General features: G+C 41.3%; 1 protein-coding gene across 4 annotated transcripts in view; it reads left to right on the forward strand.

Moving 5' to 3' along the window:
- Window positions 1-14,655, forward strand: part of BEND7 (BEN domain containing 7) — a 49,387-nt gene that overhangs the window by 10,766 nt on the left and 23,966 nt on the right. For all 4 annotated transcript variants that reach the window (XR_009820996.1, XR_009820997.1, XM_062019930.1 and 1 more), the window contains exons 3-5: window positions 3,155-3,457; window positions 9,322-9,444; window positions 11,741-12,006. Coding sequence is in view for 2 of the 4 variants with exons in the window: in XM_062019930.1 (XP_061875914.1) it covers window positions 3,155-3,457; window positions 9,322-9,444; window positions 11,741-12,006 (692 nt within the window). In the remaining 2 variants the exon portion in view is untranslated. The remainder of the gene's footprint in view (window positions 1-3,154; window positions 3,458-9,321; window positions 9,445-11,740; window positions 12,007-14,655) is intronic.

A 14,655-nucleotide genomic window follows, 5' to 3' on the forward strand; every position in this document is an offset into this window, starting at 1 on the left:
GACATATAAGCCCCAAAACAGGGCTGTGATTTGCCATGTGTATTTATTTCCAGTAGCATTTTTCTAAGTGTTTTAGTGCTTTGCAAGTAACTTCATTGGTTTCAGATAAAGCCAAAGGGATTACTTGGGGAAGTCAAAAGGCAAAACCTGTAACCTATCAAACAGAGGCATCCCCATCTTCTTGGGTGTGTGTGCAGTGGTACAGGGAAAGGCCAAGATATGTGCTGCTCCTCTCAGGCCTCAACAGCTATCTGGGGAAGCTTTTCACAGATAGGGGATACAGGTTTTTACTGTATTACTATTTATTTTGTTTTGGTGCTTGATTATCCTATTCAGCATTTGAAAAGGTTGGGCAATGCTTCCATAGGACTTAGTAGCTTGAGCTATTTGGTTTTCTCTATGCCTTGTCTTTCCTTCTTTTTTTTTTTCCTCCTTCATTTTTAAATTACATGGTTATTATCTGTGAAAATCAGCAGCAGTGGAATAGCTGATAACAAAATGCTATCATTGGGCTCTAGAGCTAATAGCCAAATGAGATAACCAAGGAGCAAGAAGTTAAATCTGTTACCGTTTCTGCCCCTGCCTACAGATTCAGATGGTGTAACATCAGCTACTCTGTGCCCATGCCAGGAAGGATGCTGCTGGTGCTGGGCAGTTACAAATGAAAAGCTGTAAAAGCTCATAATTAGGAGAGAGAGGGTGGAAACTTGCACTGATGGCTAAGTCAGACTTATACCCTCTGTGTTTTTAATGCCCTTGCTTACAAAACAGAGGAGGTATTTAAAAAACAAAACCAAAATCTACCAAAAACCCTAAGCTAACAAAAAACCTCAAACAGAAAAATCCCTAAAAAAAAATTCTACCCCAACAAACAAGTTCATGTTTGAAGTAGGGAGGTGCCTAAACACAAAGACATCCTTACATAGGATGTAAGCTAAGGGTTTGTTGTGTCATAAATGTAGAGAGTTTGCTATTTGGGGGTAAGTATGCTTGTGTCATGGTATAGGAAGGCTTCTGTATGAAGGAGCAAGGGCCCAGAATCAAGGCTGAATAAGCTCAATTAACATTAATATTTTATGTAATTGGGTAAGGGAAATTTAATCTTTCCAACAATGTGTCACCTGACAAGCATGAAGTCACTACACCAAACGGGAGGGAGTAGGTGAGGAGCTTCTTTTTTTGGAATTCAGATACATTTTGCTATCAATACGAGTCCAAATTTTCAACATAAAATTCTGAGAGACCAATATACTGCTAAGTGGTGTGACAGTGAGGGATTGCTTCACACTCTGATGTAGTGAGAGCGTTTGGAGCTTGGATATGGGCGGATACAGCCACGGACAGGAGGACAGGTCTTCAGTGTACGGGTCTGAGTATCTCAATAATACTGCAGCCTCTCAAGGTTGGGAACTGCAAACAGTCAATCTCTGGTTGGGTTGAGGCCAAGAAGTGTCATTTTAAAGGAATTGGTGCTGTGATTTGTTAATTAACTCACACCCACACCCAAAAATCCGCAGGCAAACCGACAAAATAAATACAATGCAGAACTTCCTTGTGAAGGGTTTTTCTGGCTGCTTTAGTTGGAGTGTAAGCAGTACTATGGTATCACTGTACAGCACTGACAAATGTTTTTCTAAGTTTGGACTGGAAGCTTTCTTGCAAACCACCCACTCTCCTCTCAGGGTGGGCTGGAGCCAGCTGGCGCTGTCCCAGGGAGCCGGTGCACCAGGTCAAGCGGGAGATGCTCTGATTCAGCAGAGGCTGGAGTGGATCATACAGATCATCTCCTCTTCTGCTTATTCACCTCCTGGAGCAAAACCACTGTGTTTTGGGTGCTTCACATCCCTGGGAACACTGCACTTGCAGCATGTCCCAGCCACATTGAGCTTGGCCCATGTTGGGAAGGGGATTGCTGCTCTTTCAGCTGTCTTTTTGTCTGTCTTCAGCTGTCTTGTACACCTGAATTTAGGCAACTGAATAGTGCTGTTGAGTTCCTAAAGTTGTTCACCTGCCTGGCATCAGCATGCTTTCAAGTACCTTATGGAACCAGAGATGATACACATTGCTTCTTAGTTTTTGGAGGGTTGTTTTTTTCTCTTCTGAAGTTTCCTCTGCACTCTTGCTTTGCCAAAAATAGGTTTACTTATAAATGTAAATTGAATAGAGGATACCAAGGATTACTGCGTTAAATATACTGTAAAGGAAAGTTGATTCATCAATTTCTCAATCTTTATTATTCCATTTGCTTAGGATGTTTGATTTTTCTATTACCAGTAAGAAAAACAGAAGCTTCTTATTTCGGAAGGGGCTATAAACACTTCCTTATTACTAGTGAAATGTAACGTATGCTTTAACAAGCAGAATAGCTCCTATCAGCCCCAAACACATAGATTCATTGTGCAATCTGCAGTTTCATATGTGAAATTAATACTTAAATGGTGCCAGAAGTATTAAAGTATATAATTGTTATTATTTAAAAGCCCAGGATTTATTTGGAACAGTCACATTTTTCTTCTATATGTTTTCACAATCTCCATTTTTAAGGCATCCAGCAGTTAGACTCTACCCAGTTCTACATGGATTAGCTGCTTTTTTAATGTATTCCTGTATAATCCAGTGTTATTAAATTCTGGAGACTAAGGAACTGATCTTGTTCATTCAATCAATAGATGCAGTGTTGCTCTCTGTTTGTGTGTGTGGTGTGGTGTGGTGCTTTTTGTGGTTTATTTTTTTTCTTTTGTAGGATCTTCAGCATACAGCAAACTGGTATAAAAAGGGTCTGATCCTTCAGGCTTTACTTGGGGAAAATATCCGCTGATGTCAATGCCTGAATAGGATCAGTCTCTTAAAAGGGTAGTTTATTTGAAATTGCTGTAGCTATTATTATTTCCTTCTGAAGAAAAATAATCTTACTCATCAAAGCTTTAGAAATGGCATTAAGAAAGCCAAGTTCAGCAGGTCTTTGAGCCGTGAGAGATGTCAGCCATCGCTGTGTTAAAGTGTAGCCTGGTACCACTCAGCCATCGCTTTTCTTTCTCCGTTTTCTTTCTTTCTTTTTGTACTCCCAACTCTTATTGGCATCTAAAATCACTAATCTCTACCCATTACCGTTTTTGCTAATTTACAGTGATAACTGTGGCTCTGTTTTCATTAGGAGATGAAAGCTGGGAAATTAAAAAACAAATTACAGGGATGAGAAGATTACTGAATGACAGCACTGGAAGAATCTATCAACGAGTTGGCAAAGAAGGAGAGAAACTGAAGGAGGAGCCCCAGGATTTAGACTTAGCCTGGGCCCAGCGCCTGAATCCCCCTGTGGAGTCCCAGACAAGCCTTCATCCTTCCCAGAGCGGGGCATGGAATGAGTTATCACCCCAATCCAGCCACTTTTCAGGGCAATACGGAACTCGATCCAAAACGTTCCAAAATCAGACGCGAAGCACCGTGGCATCCAACGGTACGAGCTGCGTTCCACACTGAGAATTAGACTTTTTCTCTCTCTCTCCTCATACTGTACTACATTTCTGCCTTTGTTGTGATGATTTATTGTACTGCTGCACTGAATGCAGTTATAGTTCAGAGTCTACAAAATGAGCACATAGTTATCACTTTGAAAAGGTGCGAAAGTGGGCATGGTGCATTCTGCTACCATCTGTCTTAGCTTTTAAAATGGGTTCCTGGTGATAGGACAGAATTACTCAATGCTGTTACAGGCTTAATTTCTATACAGTGCTTATTAAAACAGCTTTTGCCATTGTTATTAAATTCATAGCTAATTAAATGTCATCCTCTACCACTCCTCTGTGCAGTGAGTAATGTGGCACTGTTGTGACACCACTAGCAGAGCAGGATTCTACTGACTCTCGTGAGGGAATGGTATCAGCCTTATAACTGGCCACTGAACTTCACATACAAAGTGCCATCACAGCCTTGGGCTTTTATTCCCATAGGACCATTGGAGAAAAACGATGACGGAGTCTACCTGTGAACACCATGTCCTAGACTGTGATCCATCTTGAACTGGCAGAGAATTCCACTCTAAAAAGTAGCAGTGTGCCCTTAAAATGATTTTGTCTTGTTGCGTTAAGTCCCAGAGAGTGGAAGTTTGCTGCCAGATTCCTGAAGGTCATCTTTAACAATCTAAATTCAATTCAGGAAGTTTTTCTCCTGACGTTCAACCCTAAATTTAGAGGGAGTGGATTACATTAAACAAGTACCTCGGTTCTAAATTCCGGAAAACACAAAATTGTAAGATTGCATCTGGAAACGTTATCAATTTCCAGTTGATTCTGAAGCTGTTCATGCTTCCCAATAGGAGCATCTGTTACATATCCTTCTGTAAACACTGTCAAGGTCTCATTGCTTCTAACATTTCAATGAAAACACCATTATTTTCAGTACTGTCCTTTAGGAAGTACTGCCACTGCACTAAAAAGCAAACAGGCCTAGGTTTCACCAGATTGACTGTTTCTCTGTAGAGACAATGATTCACACAGAGGTACTAGCTGAGCTGGAGAAAGATGTTGCAGTAAGTCATGCTAATTTTATTTAGAATACAAAAAAATAGTTGTGTTTGAGAGATGCAGGTCCAGAGGAAAGGGAAAACCACTTCCTGGGATTTAGCATACAAGTCTAAACCAGTGCTCTCCAAATCCCACCATAACAACTTGCTAAATGTGAAAGGACCAAGAATTCATCACACATCTCCCTCTTAGCCCTGATTGTCCCTGGGCACTGGCAGGGACAGTTCTCTGCATGCACGGAAGTGCCCCAGCCTGCACAGATTAGGTGCCTAGTTCCCGGATCCAGAAAGTAGGTGTAGCAGCACCTTTATCCCCTTAGGGGCCTGATTCAGCATGTGAGCTGAAATGTGTTGACAGCATTTGGCCCCATATGCAAGAAAATGTCAGTGTTTTAGTTTTTTGTATGAGGAAGGGTTTGGCTGGTTTATGATCTCTTAAAGGCTGCAACAGTCTGAGATAGTAAAAGGGTTGGGTCGAGTGATGTCCTGGGCTGGACAGGAAGAATTCCCAGGCTCCCAGCTCTTGGGGAAGTGCACCAGGAGGCACCTTCCACCCCTCCTTCTGCAGCTGTCCCACTGCAGGGAGAGGAATGCAGTCTTTGAGGTTATTGCATAAAGATGGGTGTGGGCTGTCTGTGCTGGCCACCCTCAGGGAGGTGATCTGCGCAGCTCTGTGTCTGCCTGCAGTAGGGTGTTGCCATCCTGCCAGGGAGTTTTGCTGCTCTGGCTTCCAAACTTCGTGTCTAGGAAAGGACAACTTTTGATGCATTTCTGGCCTGTGAGCAAGCTGTGAAACTGCTCCTCACCCAGAATGCAGCTCTTCTGGGCAGCCACTGTAACATGCCCAATCCCCCCCATCCCTTGCACTGGGAGTCTGAGCATCTAACTCAGGATTTTAAGTGTTATTCAGGGACAAAGTCCTTGAAAGCTGGGTGCAGAAATGCTGAACAGTACCTCAAGGGAGACACCAGTCCTTGGCACTTACCGTGGTGTTCAAACTCATTACAGCTTGATGAGCTTATTACCTTGGGCCATCAGGCCTAGGGCATCACTGGGAGATGTCCAGACATTTGTAGCAGGCAATCTTGAGTCCAAAAGTTCTGTCCACGTGGATAGAGACTGTATAGGGAGCCAAGATATATGTTGTAAGCTATCTAATTGGCTCAAATTTAAATGTAATAGGCATGGTAAGCCCATCTAACTAGTAGAGTTATCTACTCACATGGGAAAGATGGTTGAAGGAGGAGCTGGAATGGATGTTTAATAGGTGCTGGTATAGAAAGCAGTCATGAAAACTGGTAGAAATAGACAAAAGAGAACAGGAGGAATGGGAGGAGCCCAGGCATTGCTGCAAGAGAAGGGACTGGAGTAACATCCTTGAAAAATGAAGTGATTTATTCCAAACTCAGTTTAAGGCTGGATGGTAGGAATGTGTCTGTGACCCACTGCTTTTAGTGGAAGCCTTTTGGGGCTGCAAACAGTGAGTAGCTCATAGTGTCTGTCTAAAACATTTCAATTTCATTTCTTGTGTTCTGTAGCAAATCCAGCAGTGATGCAGTGGCTGAATTGCTTTTTGGTTATGTCAGGATCACTTTCAGTGGCTTGCACTTGCATGCTTTTCAAATACAAACTTGGCAGTAATGGTAGTTTTTATCTACATGGCAGCAATGTTACTGCAGGTGAATTCACTCTCAGCAGCCCCAGCTGCAGGAACCACCGTCCTGGGCTACTTGCTGCTCACACAGGGGAAGCAACTAATATGTGTCATTTCCTTCTCTCAGTCATACAAGCTGGTATCAAATTTGCCTGCTGGCTAGCTTCCAAAAGAGAGGGAGATGGCTCTTTAAAGACTCCTTCATAAAAATAAAAAGTCTGTTCTCCTTTTAAAATTAAAAATTGATTTATAACAAGTTGAAAAGGGTTGCTTTTGTCCTCTAAAAATGATAAAGATAGTGCTTGGAACAATGACTGAGAACGCTCTACAAGATGTTTCTTACAACACAGAAACTGATCAGAGGAGGGAGGATAGAAAGCAAATAAAAAACCCTCATGCATATGTATGAAGTCAGTAGAACCCTGCTTTGATTTGAAATATTGGTGGTCTCTTTTCACATTTCCAGTACCTGTGGTAGATTTACATGGGTAATTTCTATCAATGCTAATGGGGATTATAATGTAAATCCCCCATGCCTCAATGGGAAAATAGATCCTTTGGTTTTTCATCAGGAGCCTGGGTGCCCACGTGCTTTCATTAGGAACATGTTACATTGTCACAGGAAAGATGTACAGGTATTTACTGACACAGTTTGTCCAACTTTTCACATGTAATTTACTACAATGTAGAGTCTTTGTCAAGAAGGAAACAGAAGCCACCAGCCCACTGTAGTCTTTCAGATAATATTGCCAGAGGCCCGCTAGAATACTGGATTCTGATCAGGAGAGAGGACAGGCTCTATCCTGAGGAGCTTATTAGTCTAAAACAACTGGGAAAGCACTAGAGGAGGATGTTCTTACTGTGTATCTATCTCCTGTTAATAAAGCTCTCCTAATTTCCTGAGACTCCATTTCTGGGGTACCTGCTTATCTTAGTGAAAGGCATGACCTTATGCTAATGCTGTTCCATTAAATAGTCTCAAATCTCATCTACTTAAAAGTCCACCTTTAACAGATAGGTACAGGGTATTGGGGAAGCCAGGTTGAGAGATTCTGAGTAGTCTCCTGCAAAGCTGAAGGTAACATAATTTTTTTCCCCTCTGTACCTGTAACAATAGGCTAAATGCTTTATGGACCACTGAAAAGAAAATCCCATCCATGCCCCAAGGAACTTTCAGTGAATAGACAGCATATAAAGGAAGGGTGAGATCAAAGTAGGCAGGGCCCTGCTGAGTCAGTAACCTCTTTTTGTTTTAATTTCAGACTCTCAGCCTGTTTTCCAGATAGCTTTTTACTTCTAAAAGTTGTTTTATTTGCTGCTGAAACCTTGGAGAGAAGAAGCTGGTGGAACTATTCCATTTGCATTTGCTACATCTGCAGAGATTCTTAAACTACTCCTTTTATCTTGATCCTGTATTAATAGTTTCTATCCATGGATGATATTTTAAAGTACCAAAATTGTAATCACAGTAGTGTAGGCAATCTAAATATCAGAGGAAAAGAATGACACTTAGTCAACAGTCTTTAAGTGACACATCCGTTTAGCTTCACAAGTAGCTCACTTTTGGGAAATGACTGCCAGTTTGCTCAACTCTGATAGATGTTGCTTCGAGAACTGAAGGACTGAATGAAAGGAGGCAGAGAACAAGTGCCTGGGAAGGGAGATTTGAGGATGAAGGGACACGCTGAAAGAACTAGAAAAAGTTGGAGATGATTTAGCAGTGCACAGATCTTCAGCCATTTCAAATGAGAATTGAAGTCAATGGACCCTTGTGGGTCTGATATCAGACAGCACTGATGGAAAAACACAAACCAAACCTGAAAAGGTATTAATAAACTGGTTTGGCTTCAGAGGGGAGCAAAAGTAATAATGAAAACTGGGAGGATTTATGAGCGAAGATTAAATGAGTTGCTTATGTTCATTTTAGCTAGGTAGTGATTAAAGGGCACCTGATAACTGTCAGGCTGTGGAAGAAAAAGAGAAATACATTCTCTGAAGTCCACCACGTGTGACACCAAGCAAGATGATTTTTGTTAGATCCATTTATACCTATCTTCATAAAGTGATCGTCCCTCCTCTCACATGCTTTGATGAGCAGTAAAACAGACATCAATTTAAAAGGCTGTAAGCACATTTTGAAATGAAGGGGGGATGCCTCCCATCTGGCCTCAGTTTCAAGGTATTTTTATTGAATTTTGAGCTTTTAATTGCAGTGTTAAAGCTAGGGCTATAGCTATTTTAAACAAAAGTGCAGGATACAACTATTCAGGTAAAGCTTTAAATCTCTCAGCCGTTACAACTTGTCCTAATTTGGGACCTACAGTGCAAAACTTCTGGAAAGCAAGGCAGAAGTAAAAGCACTGCTAAGGGCTAGAACTAGAGTTACATAGATTCAGTTAAACACCAGTAAGCATTACTAGAAAAGAAGAATCTGTTGAACTGTTCCACTGATTTTCAAAAGGAAATTATTGAAAGCCCATCTCGTAGGTCACAGTGCTGGAAAACATGCCATAGAAAGCAATCCCAACCTAGCAAACAGAAGAGCAGATCTGAAAGCTCTCCTTGTTGGTGGTTCTTTTCCATCCTGTTTATTGTGGGTTTTTTTTCTCTGAATAGGGTATTTCATTTTCATTCTCAATTCTTCACATGGTGAAGACTCACATGTAACATTGAAGCAGCTGAAAAATTCTTAGGCCCTCATTTAATGTACAGTATAAACCTTTATTACACAGACTGTCTTCATTCTTTGTAAGACTGTTCAGGGAAATGGGCTTTTTTATGTGTATGTGATAAAGTGAGTATGTTTATAATGAGGTTTGGTGCTATTGTTATTCAAGATGAACTAGCCTGACAATAGAGAGCCCTGCTGTGAGGAGTGCATTGTATTCACACTCTTCACAGTCTCCTCCAGCCCATGTAGCATTCCATCCCCTACTGTATATAACTGCACAGTAATTGGATAAAAACTAGTGGTCTCTTCCTCTTGAAAGGGTCCCTGTAGAAAATTATTTGCTTTCTTGCTTTGGATCTAAGGTCACGATGGGGTATATTGGTAACAGTTTCAAAGGCCTGCGGGTAATTGTTGTTTGGATGGTTTTGTGCGGGTTGTATAATTTCTCCACCATTTCATTCCTCTCTCTTTTAGGAGAAATCCCAATGGTGAATTCATCAGTTGGACCAAACTGCTGTACATGTAACTGCCAGTCAACCCTCCAGGCTATTCTTCAAGAGCTCAAGACCATGCGGAAATTGATGCAGATTCAAACAGGTACGGTGACCAATCCCATACGTGTGTATCCGTGATGAGCATCTAGTTGAAGGTGGTGCTGCTCATTACAGGGGATTGGACTGGATGATCTTTGGAGATCCCTTCTAACACAAACAGTTTGATGATTCTATGACCCACTTGTTAGGAAGAATGGTCTTGTAAGGCAAAGTCTATGTGGAGACTCAGGAAAAACCTGGACTGTTTCCTGGTCTCTTGACACATCATTCAAAGTCAGATTGTCCCAGGCTTCTTGGAAATGTAGCTTTTACTTCTCATATCTTTACCTGTAACATGGGATATTATCTTGTAGGAGTCTGTTAATGCTAAGTTAAAAAAAAAAATAATATGATTAGATACTGTAGTGATAGGAGCTGAATGGGTAGGTCAATATGCCATAATCCATTTAAAGTTATTGTATAACACTTAATTCACAGACCTTCCAAAGTACAGCTCCGTGGTAGCCTCAGCTGAGCTAGCTGCTGCATGTTGTGGCCTCCACCCTTCTTCAGCCTAGTTTCCAGTTCTTTCTGCTGGCTGAACCAGCAAGAATCTATTCATTGGGGAAAGCTATTGAGTCTGGTTTTCTGCTAGGCTGGGAGCTGAAACAGAACAGCACTAGGGACCATGGCAGCTGGCAGTTAGGTAGCTCATCATAGGCTGCTTCCTCAAAATCAGGGTTATTACTAATAAGTTGGCAGAGTTGGGAGATTCTGTTGCTTGCCCATCCAGTGTGAGTGATGGGGAGTGGAGCTGTGGAGGTTTATCTCTTTAGAGTGGCTGGGTAAGACCTCTGTAAGAAAAGGGAGTCTTGAGTAACTGAAATATGGGTGGAGTGAAGGACTGACTAAACTCCTTGTCTCCACAGCCTGTAATGCTTGAGTGAGCAACAGGAAGGGTCAAGTTTTGTAATATCAGTTGATACACATTAAAATGCTCTTCTCAAAGTCCTTGATTTATGAAGAAGCACATAAAGGCCCAGTTTTACACTCTTTGCTGAGACAGGGAATTCTTTACACAGTTGCACCAATTTCACTGAAATTACATGTATGATTTTAAAATGGCTTGTGGGTGACAGGTACAGAACTGGGGTTTATGCCAGAAGAGCTGTCTCCTCAATAGCAGGAACATTTCTTATTTATGATGTGTCTATGGTATAAGTACATTCTTCATTAGCAAATGTCTCGATTCACTGGGAGTAGTTCATGTCTGCTGGTAGGGATGAAATGGTGGCACTTTTGTTGCTAAAAAAAGAAAAACTAAAATTCAAACATAGAACTGAAAGTGTAGTAACTTATTCTAGTATTCAAACACCCTTTTGTCTAAAAGAGAAACTACAAATTACAGTCTTGTAGATCCTTGCTAGAAATGAAATAGCCCAGAAATCTTAATAAACAGGATTCCAGTGTTCTGATGGTTGGGTTTTTTTCTCAGGCTTTGTAGATGAAGACTATTTGTAGTTCACTTATAGCTTGAATGAGTTTCCTTTGTATGTGGAGCACTTTTGGCTTTTTTTTAGTTGTTTGTTTTGACCTTGATCTTACTGATTCATCCTGACATATAATTGCATCTACATGGCATTCTGCTGGAGAACTCACCCACATTGACCTGGGTTCAGAATTGGTGCTTCAATTCATGCAAATGATTGTGGATACTGGAAAAAATGATAAATGTATTGACTTATTTATAAAATATAGTCTCTTAGATTTCCGAGGTAACACATGACTTGCCAGTTTCTGTGTACGAGCAAAACAAACTGATTCAATGTTGGGTTATTTTTTTCCCAGAAATGAAACTACTGAATAATGTTTTCACTCCTTCTTGACATAATAGTACTTGAAATGTTCTTGCAGAGCTAATTAACTTGGTGACTATATTCATAAAAATAATTATTTGCATTAGCACTTGTGTTATCTTTATCAGGAAAAGATGCTCAAAGACAGTGAGATTCTCAGTCATTCAAGAGGGTACAGAAACTAGTCATTGCTTAAGTCCTTGGTGTCACCAACCATCCAGTGGTCAGTAGGAGAAAGAACCATGTATTCTTAATTTTCCTGAAACACTGTTCTGTGCCTCTAAACATCTCATTGTGGAGCTCAGTGTTGTTATACGTATTGTACAGGTTGGGAAGTTATACAAAGGTGATAAAATGTAACAGTTCAGCATACACAAACAGCCTTGGAAACTATGCCACTTATCCAGAAGTTCAGTTCAGTGTGTTGGCAGCTCAATGGTATGTCTGGGTCATTCTACACGTGCTTTTTTCTATACATTTAATTCATTGCTTTCTTTCATCCAGTCGGGACTCAAAACAGACAGCAGCCTCCTGTTCCTCTGATTTGTGCACAAAAGTCAACAATATCAAGAAAGAGAAATAAAAAGAAAAAACTGCCCCTCAAAACTGTTGACCCAGTTTCCATGAACAAGAAACCCAGCTCTGCAGAGAATGAAAAGAAACTAGCAGCAAACTTGGAACGATCCAGTCTGCAAGCAACTGAGCCCCCCCAAAAACCAGAAACCCCTGTTTCAGGATTTGGAATTATCCTTGAATCAGCTTCATCAGATGTAAGTTAATATTTTAATACGTGGGATCACAGGATTTTAAAGCACTAACTCATTCAGGAGAATCAGTACTCGAGTCAGGTTGATGTGTGTTCCCACTTGTTGCTAGAGTAATCAAGCAGATCTTGGGGAGGGTTGAACAGAGCCAGGAGGATTTGATGTGAGGAGTGCTGGTTAAAAGTTTTGGGTTGTTTTGTTTGCAGCTTTCATGAGTGTGTAGTTCTCCCTTGCATTCAAGGCTGCCTGTTGTCTGAGCTTGCACTGAAAACGTGTTCTTCCTCTCTCTCGTTGCCAAGGGCCACTGTGAGATCAGGAGCTGTGAAAAGTGCTGCATGTGTAAACGATTCCCAACCCTGTCGCTTGCTGATGAACACGTGTACTCCACACATAAGCCCTTCCCCTGCCTAGCTGGATTTGAGTGCTGTGTTTCAGTGCCTGGCTGGGCCCACTGGCGTTAGGGGACTCCTCACCTCTGTAAAGTACATACCTCAGTCTTTCCTGACTCAGATCATTTGGTCTTTGTCACTGTGGTTGCTGGATGAGGGCCTTGATGCTGGGGATAATGTCAGTGTGACTAAAAGGGCCAAAATTTGCCTCTCTAAAAATAGTTTTATATGTAAAATTGCAATAAGCATATTTTCTTGATTAATGTAACATGCATTACAAGTAACATGCCCATCTGTGTGTGCAGTGATGAGCAGCAAGGCTGGGGAAGGGTCTGGAGAGCAAGTGTGATGAGGAGCAGCTGAGGGAAATGAGGATATTGTTTCTGGAGAAGAGGCTGAGGGGAGACATGATCACTCTCTACAGCTACCTGACAGGAGGTTACAGTGAGGTGCGGGTCAGTCTCGTCACTCACAGCAAGTGGTAGGACAGGAGGAAATGGCCTCAGGTTGCACCAGGACAGGTTTAGGTTGGAGATTAGAAAGAAATTTTCCCTGAGAGGGTTGTTAGACTGTCCCAGGCTGCCCAGGGAGGCGAGGGAGTCCCTATCCCTGGAGATATTGCAAAGCCATGTAGCTGACGGCCATGGGTTAATGGTGAGCTTGGCAGTGTGAGGTGAGTGGTTGGACTCAATGATCTTAAAGGTCTTTTCCAACCAAAGTGATTCTATGGTTCTTTGTACACACTGATAGAAATTTCATGTATCTGGCAGCTGATTGGCTTTGTTTATTGACCAAATAGATGTCATCTGAACCAGGTCACTGATGGGGAAACCGATCATTACTTTCTCTAATACATTTTTAATTTTGAGCAGGCAGTTTCCATTTTCCTAAGTACTATGAGCTAGAAAAACATAATTAAATTCAGTATCAATAAGCATAAATGAAAACAATGCAGCAGATTATATTCTACCTTTCTGGAAGTGGGAACTAATAATAAAAAAGAGCAGTCAGGATAATTCAGTTACATAGATGCAAGCCACACCACTAATTAGATTGCAGTGTCAGGCCATAGAGTTGGTGTAGTGATACAGAGTAACTAGTTTGATGCCTTTTCAGAGGTTTTCCTTTTGTAGTGTTATGCCTCATAATGTTTGAGGGAATGGTTTTGGGAGGGACTGGTCATTTATCTCCAGCACACAATTTGTGCTTATAATTTTTCTTTCCTTGTGGCAGTCTTTTTAGCTTGAAACATGATTTAGAAAATGGTTTTGTACTTGTGATGGAATTTAATTTGCCTTTATGAATGTGTTCCATTCCTGGACACAGTTCTTGTAGGTGCCAATTTGAGCTAAGGAAAAAAAAAGGAGGGAGAACATGTGGCTGATAAATCAGGTCCTCACCTGCCCCCCTGTGCTTCGGCCCCTGCTTGCCACAGTAGTTGTTTGACTAAATTCACAGAGCCAGAACCCTGAAACAAACAAATTTGTTTCGTTTTGTCTTTGGAAAGAAAACAGTCAAATTCTGAAAACAGATATATTTAACAGCAAAAATAAAACATAGCCTTAAACGTTTTGAGAAGGCTAAAGAAAGTCCCTTCTTTCAGAATTAGTGGTGGTGTTATCTTTTTCTTTATTCATAAGCATCTCAGTGATGTCCAATGATAGGACAAGGGGCAATGGGTATAAGCTGGAACATAAGAGGTTCCAAAGAAATACAAGGAAGAATTTCTTCACTGTGAGGGTAACAGAGCACTGAACAGGCTGCCCAGAGGGGTTGTGGAGTCTCCCTCTCTGGGGGCATCTGGACAAGTTCCTCTGTGACCTAGTCTAGGTGGTCCTGCTCTGGCGGGGGCATTGGACTAGATGATCTTTTGAGGTCTGTTCTAGCCCTTGAGATTCTGTGATCTCTTATGTGCTCACAACCAGCATGTCTGAGTGCATGAAAAAACTGTTCCCTTGAGAACTTTGTGCGGGGTTTCTGCCCTTTGTGTTATGTCATTTTGCCAACATTTACTGAACTTGAAGAAACATCTTGGTTTAATGTGTATCAGATTGAGGCTACTGAAACCAGTGCAATTAGTTCAGATTTGCTGAAGTGAAATGCTGCTGCTTAAGGAGGTGAACAAAGTCTTTTGTGAGACAAGTTCTTAATCTGACCTATAAATCAGAGAACCTCCTTTTTAAATGTAATGATCTGTTGCTCTTAGTTAAGCTTTCTTGTGCTTGTTTTACTGTTATAATATTTCATTTATAACCTAATCATTTCT

This window comes from Colius striatus, chromosome 1 (genome assembly GCF_028858725.1).
Source record: "Colius striatus isolate bColStr4 chromosome 1, bColStr4.1.hap1, whole genome shotgun sequence".
Lineage (NCBI taxonomy): Eukaryota > Metazoa > Chordata > Aves > Coliiformes > Coliidae > Colius > Colius striatus.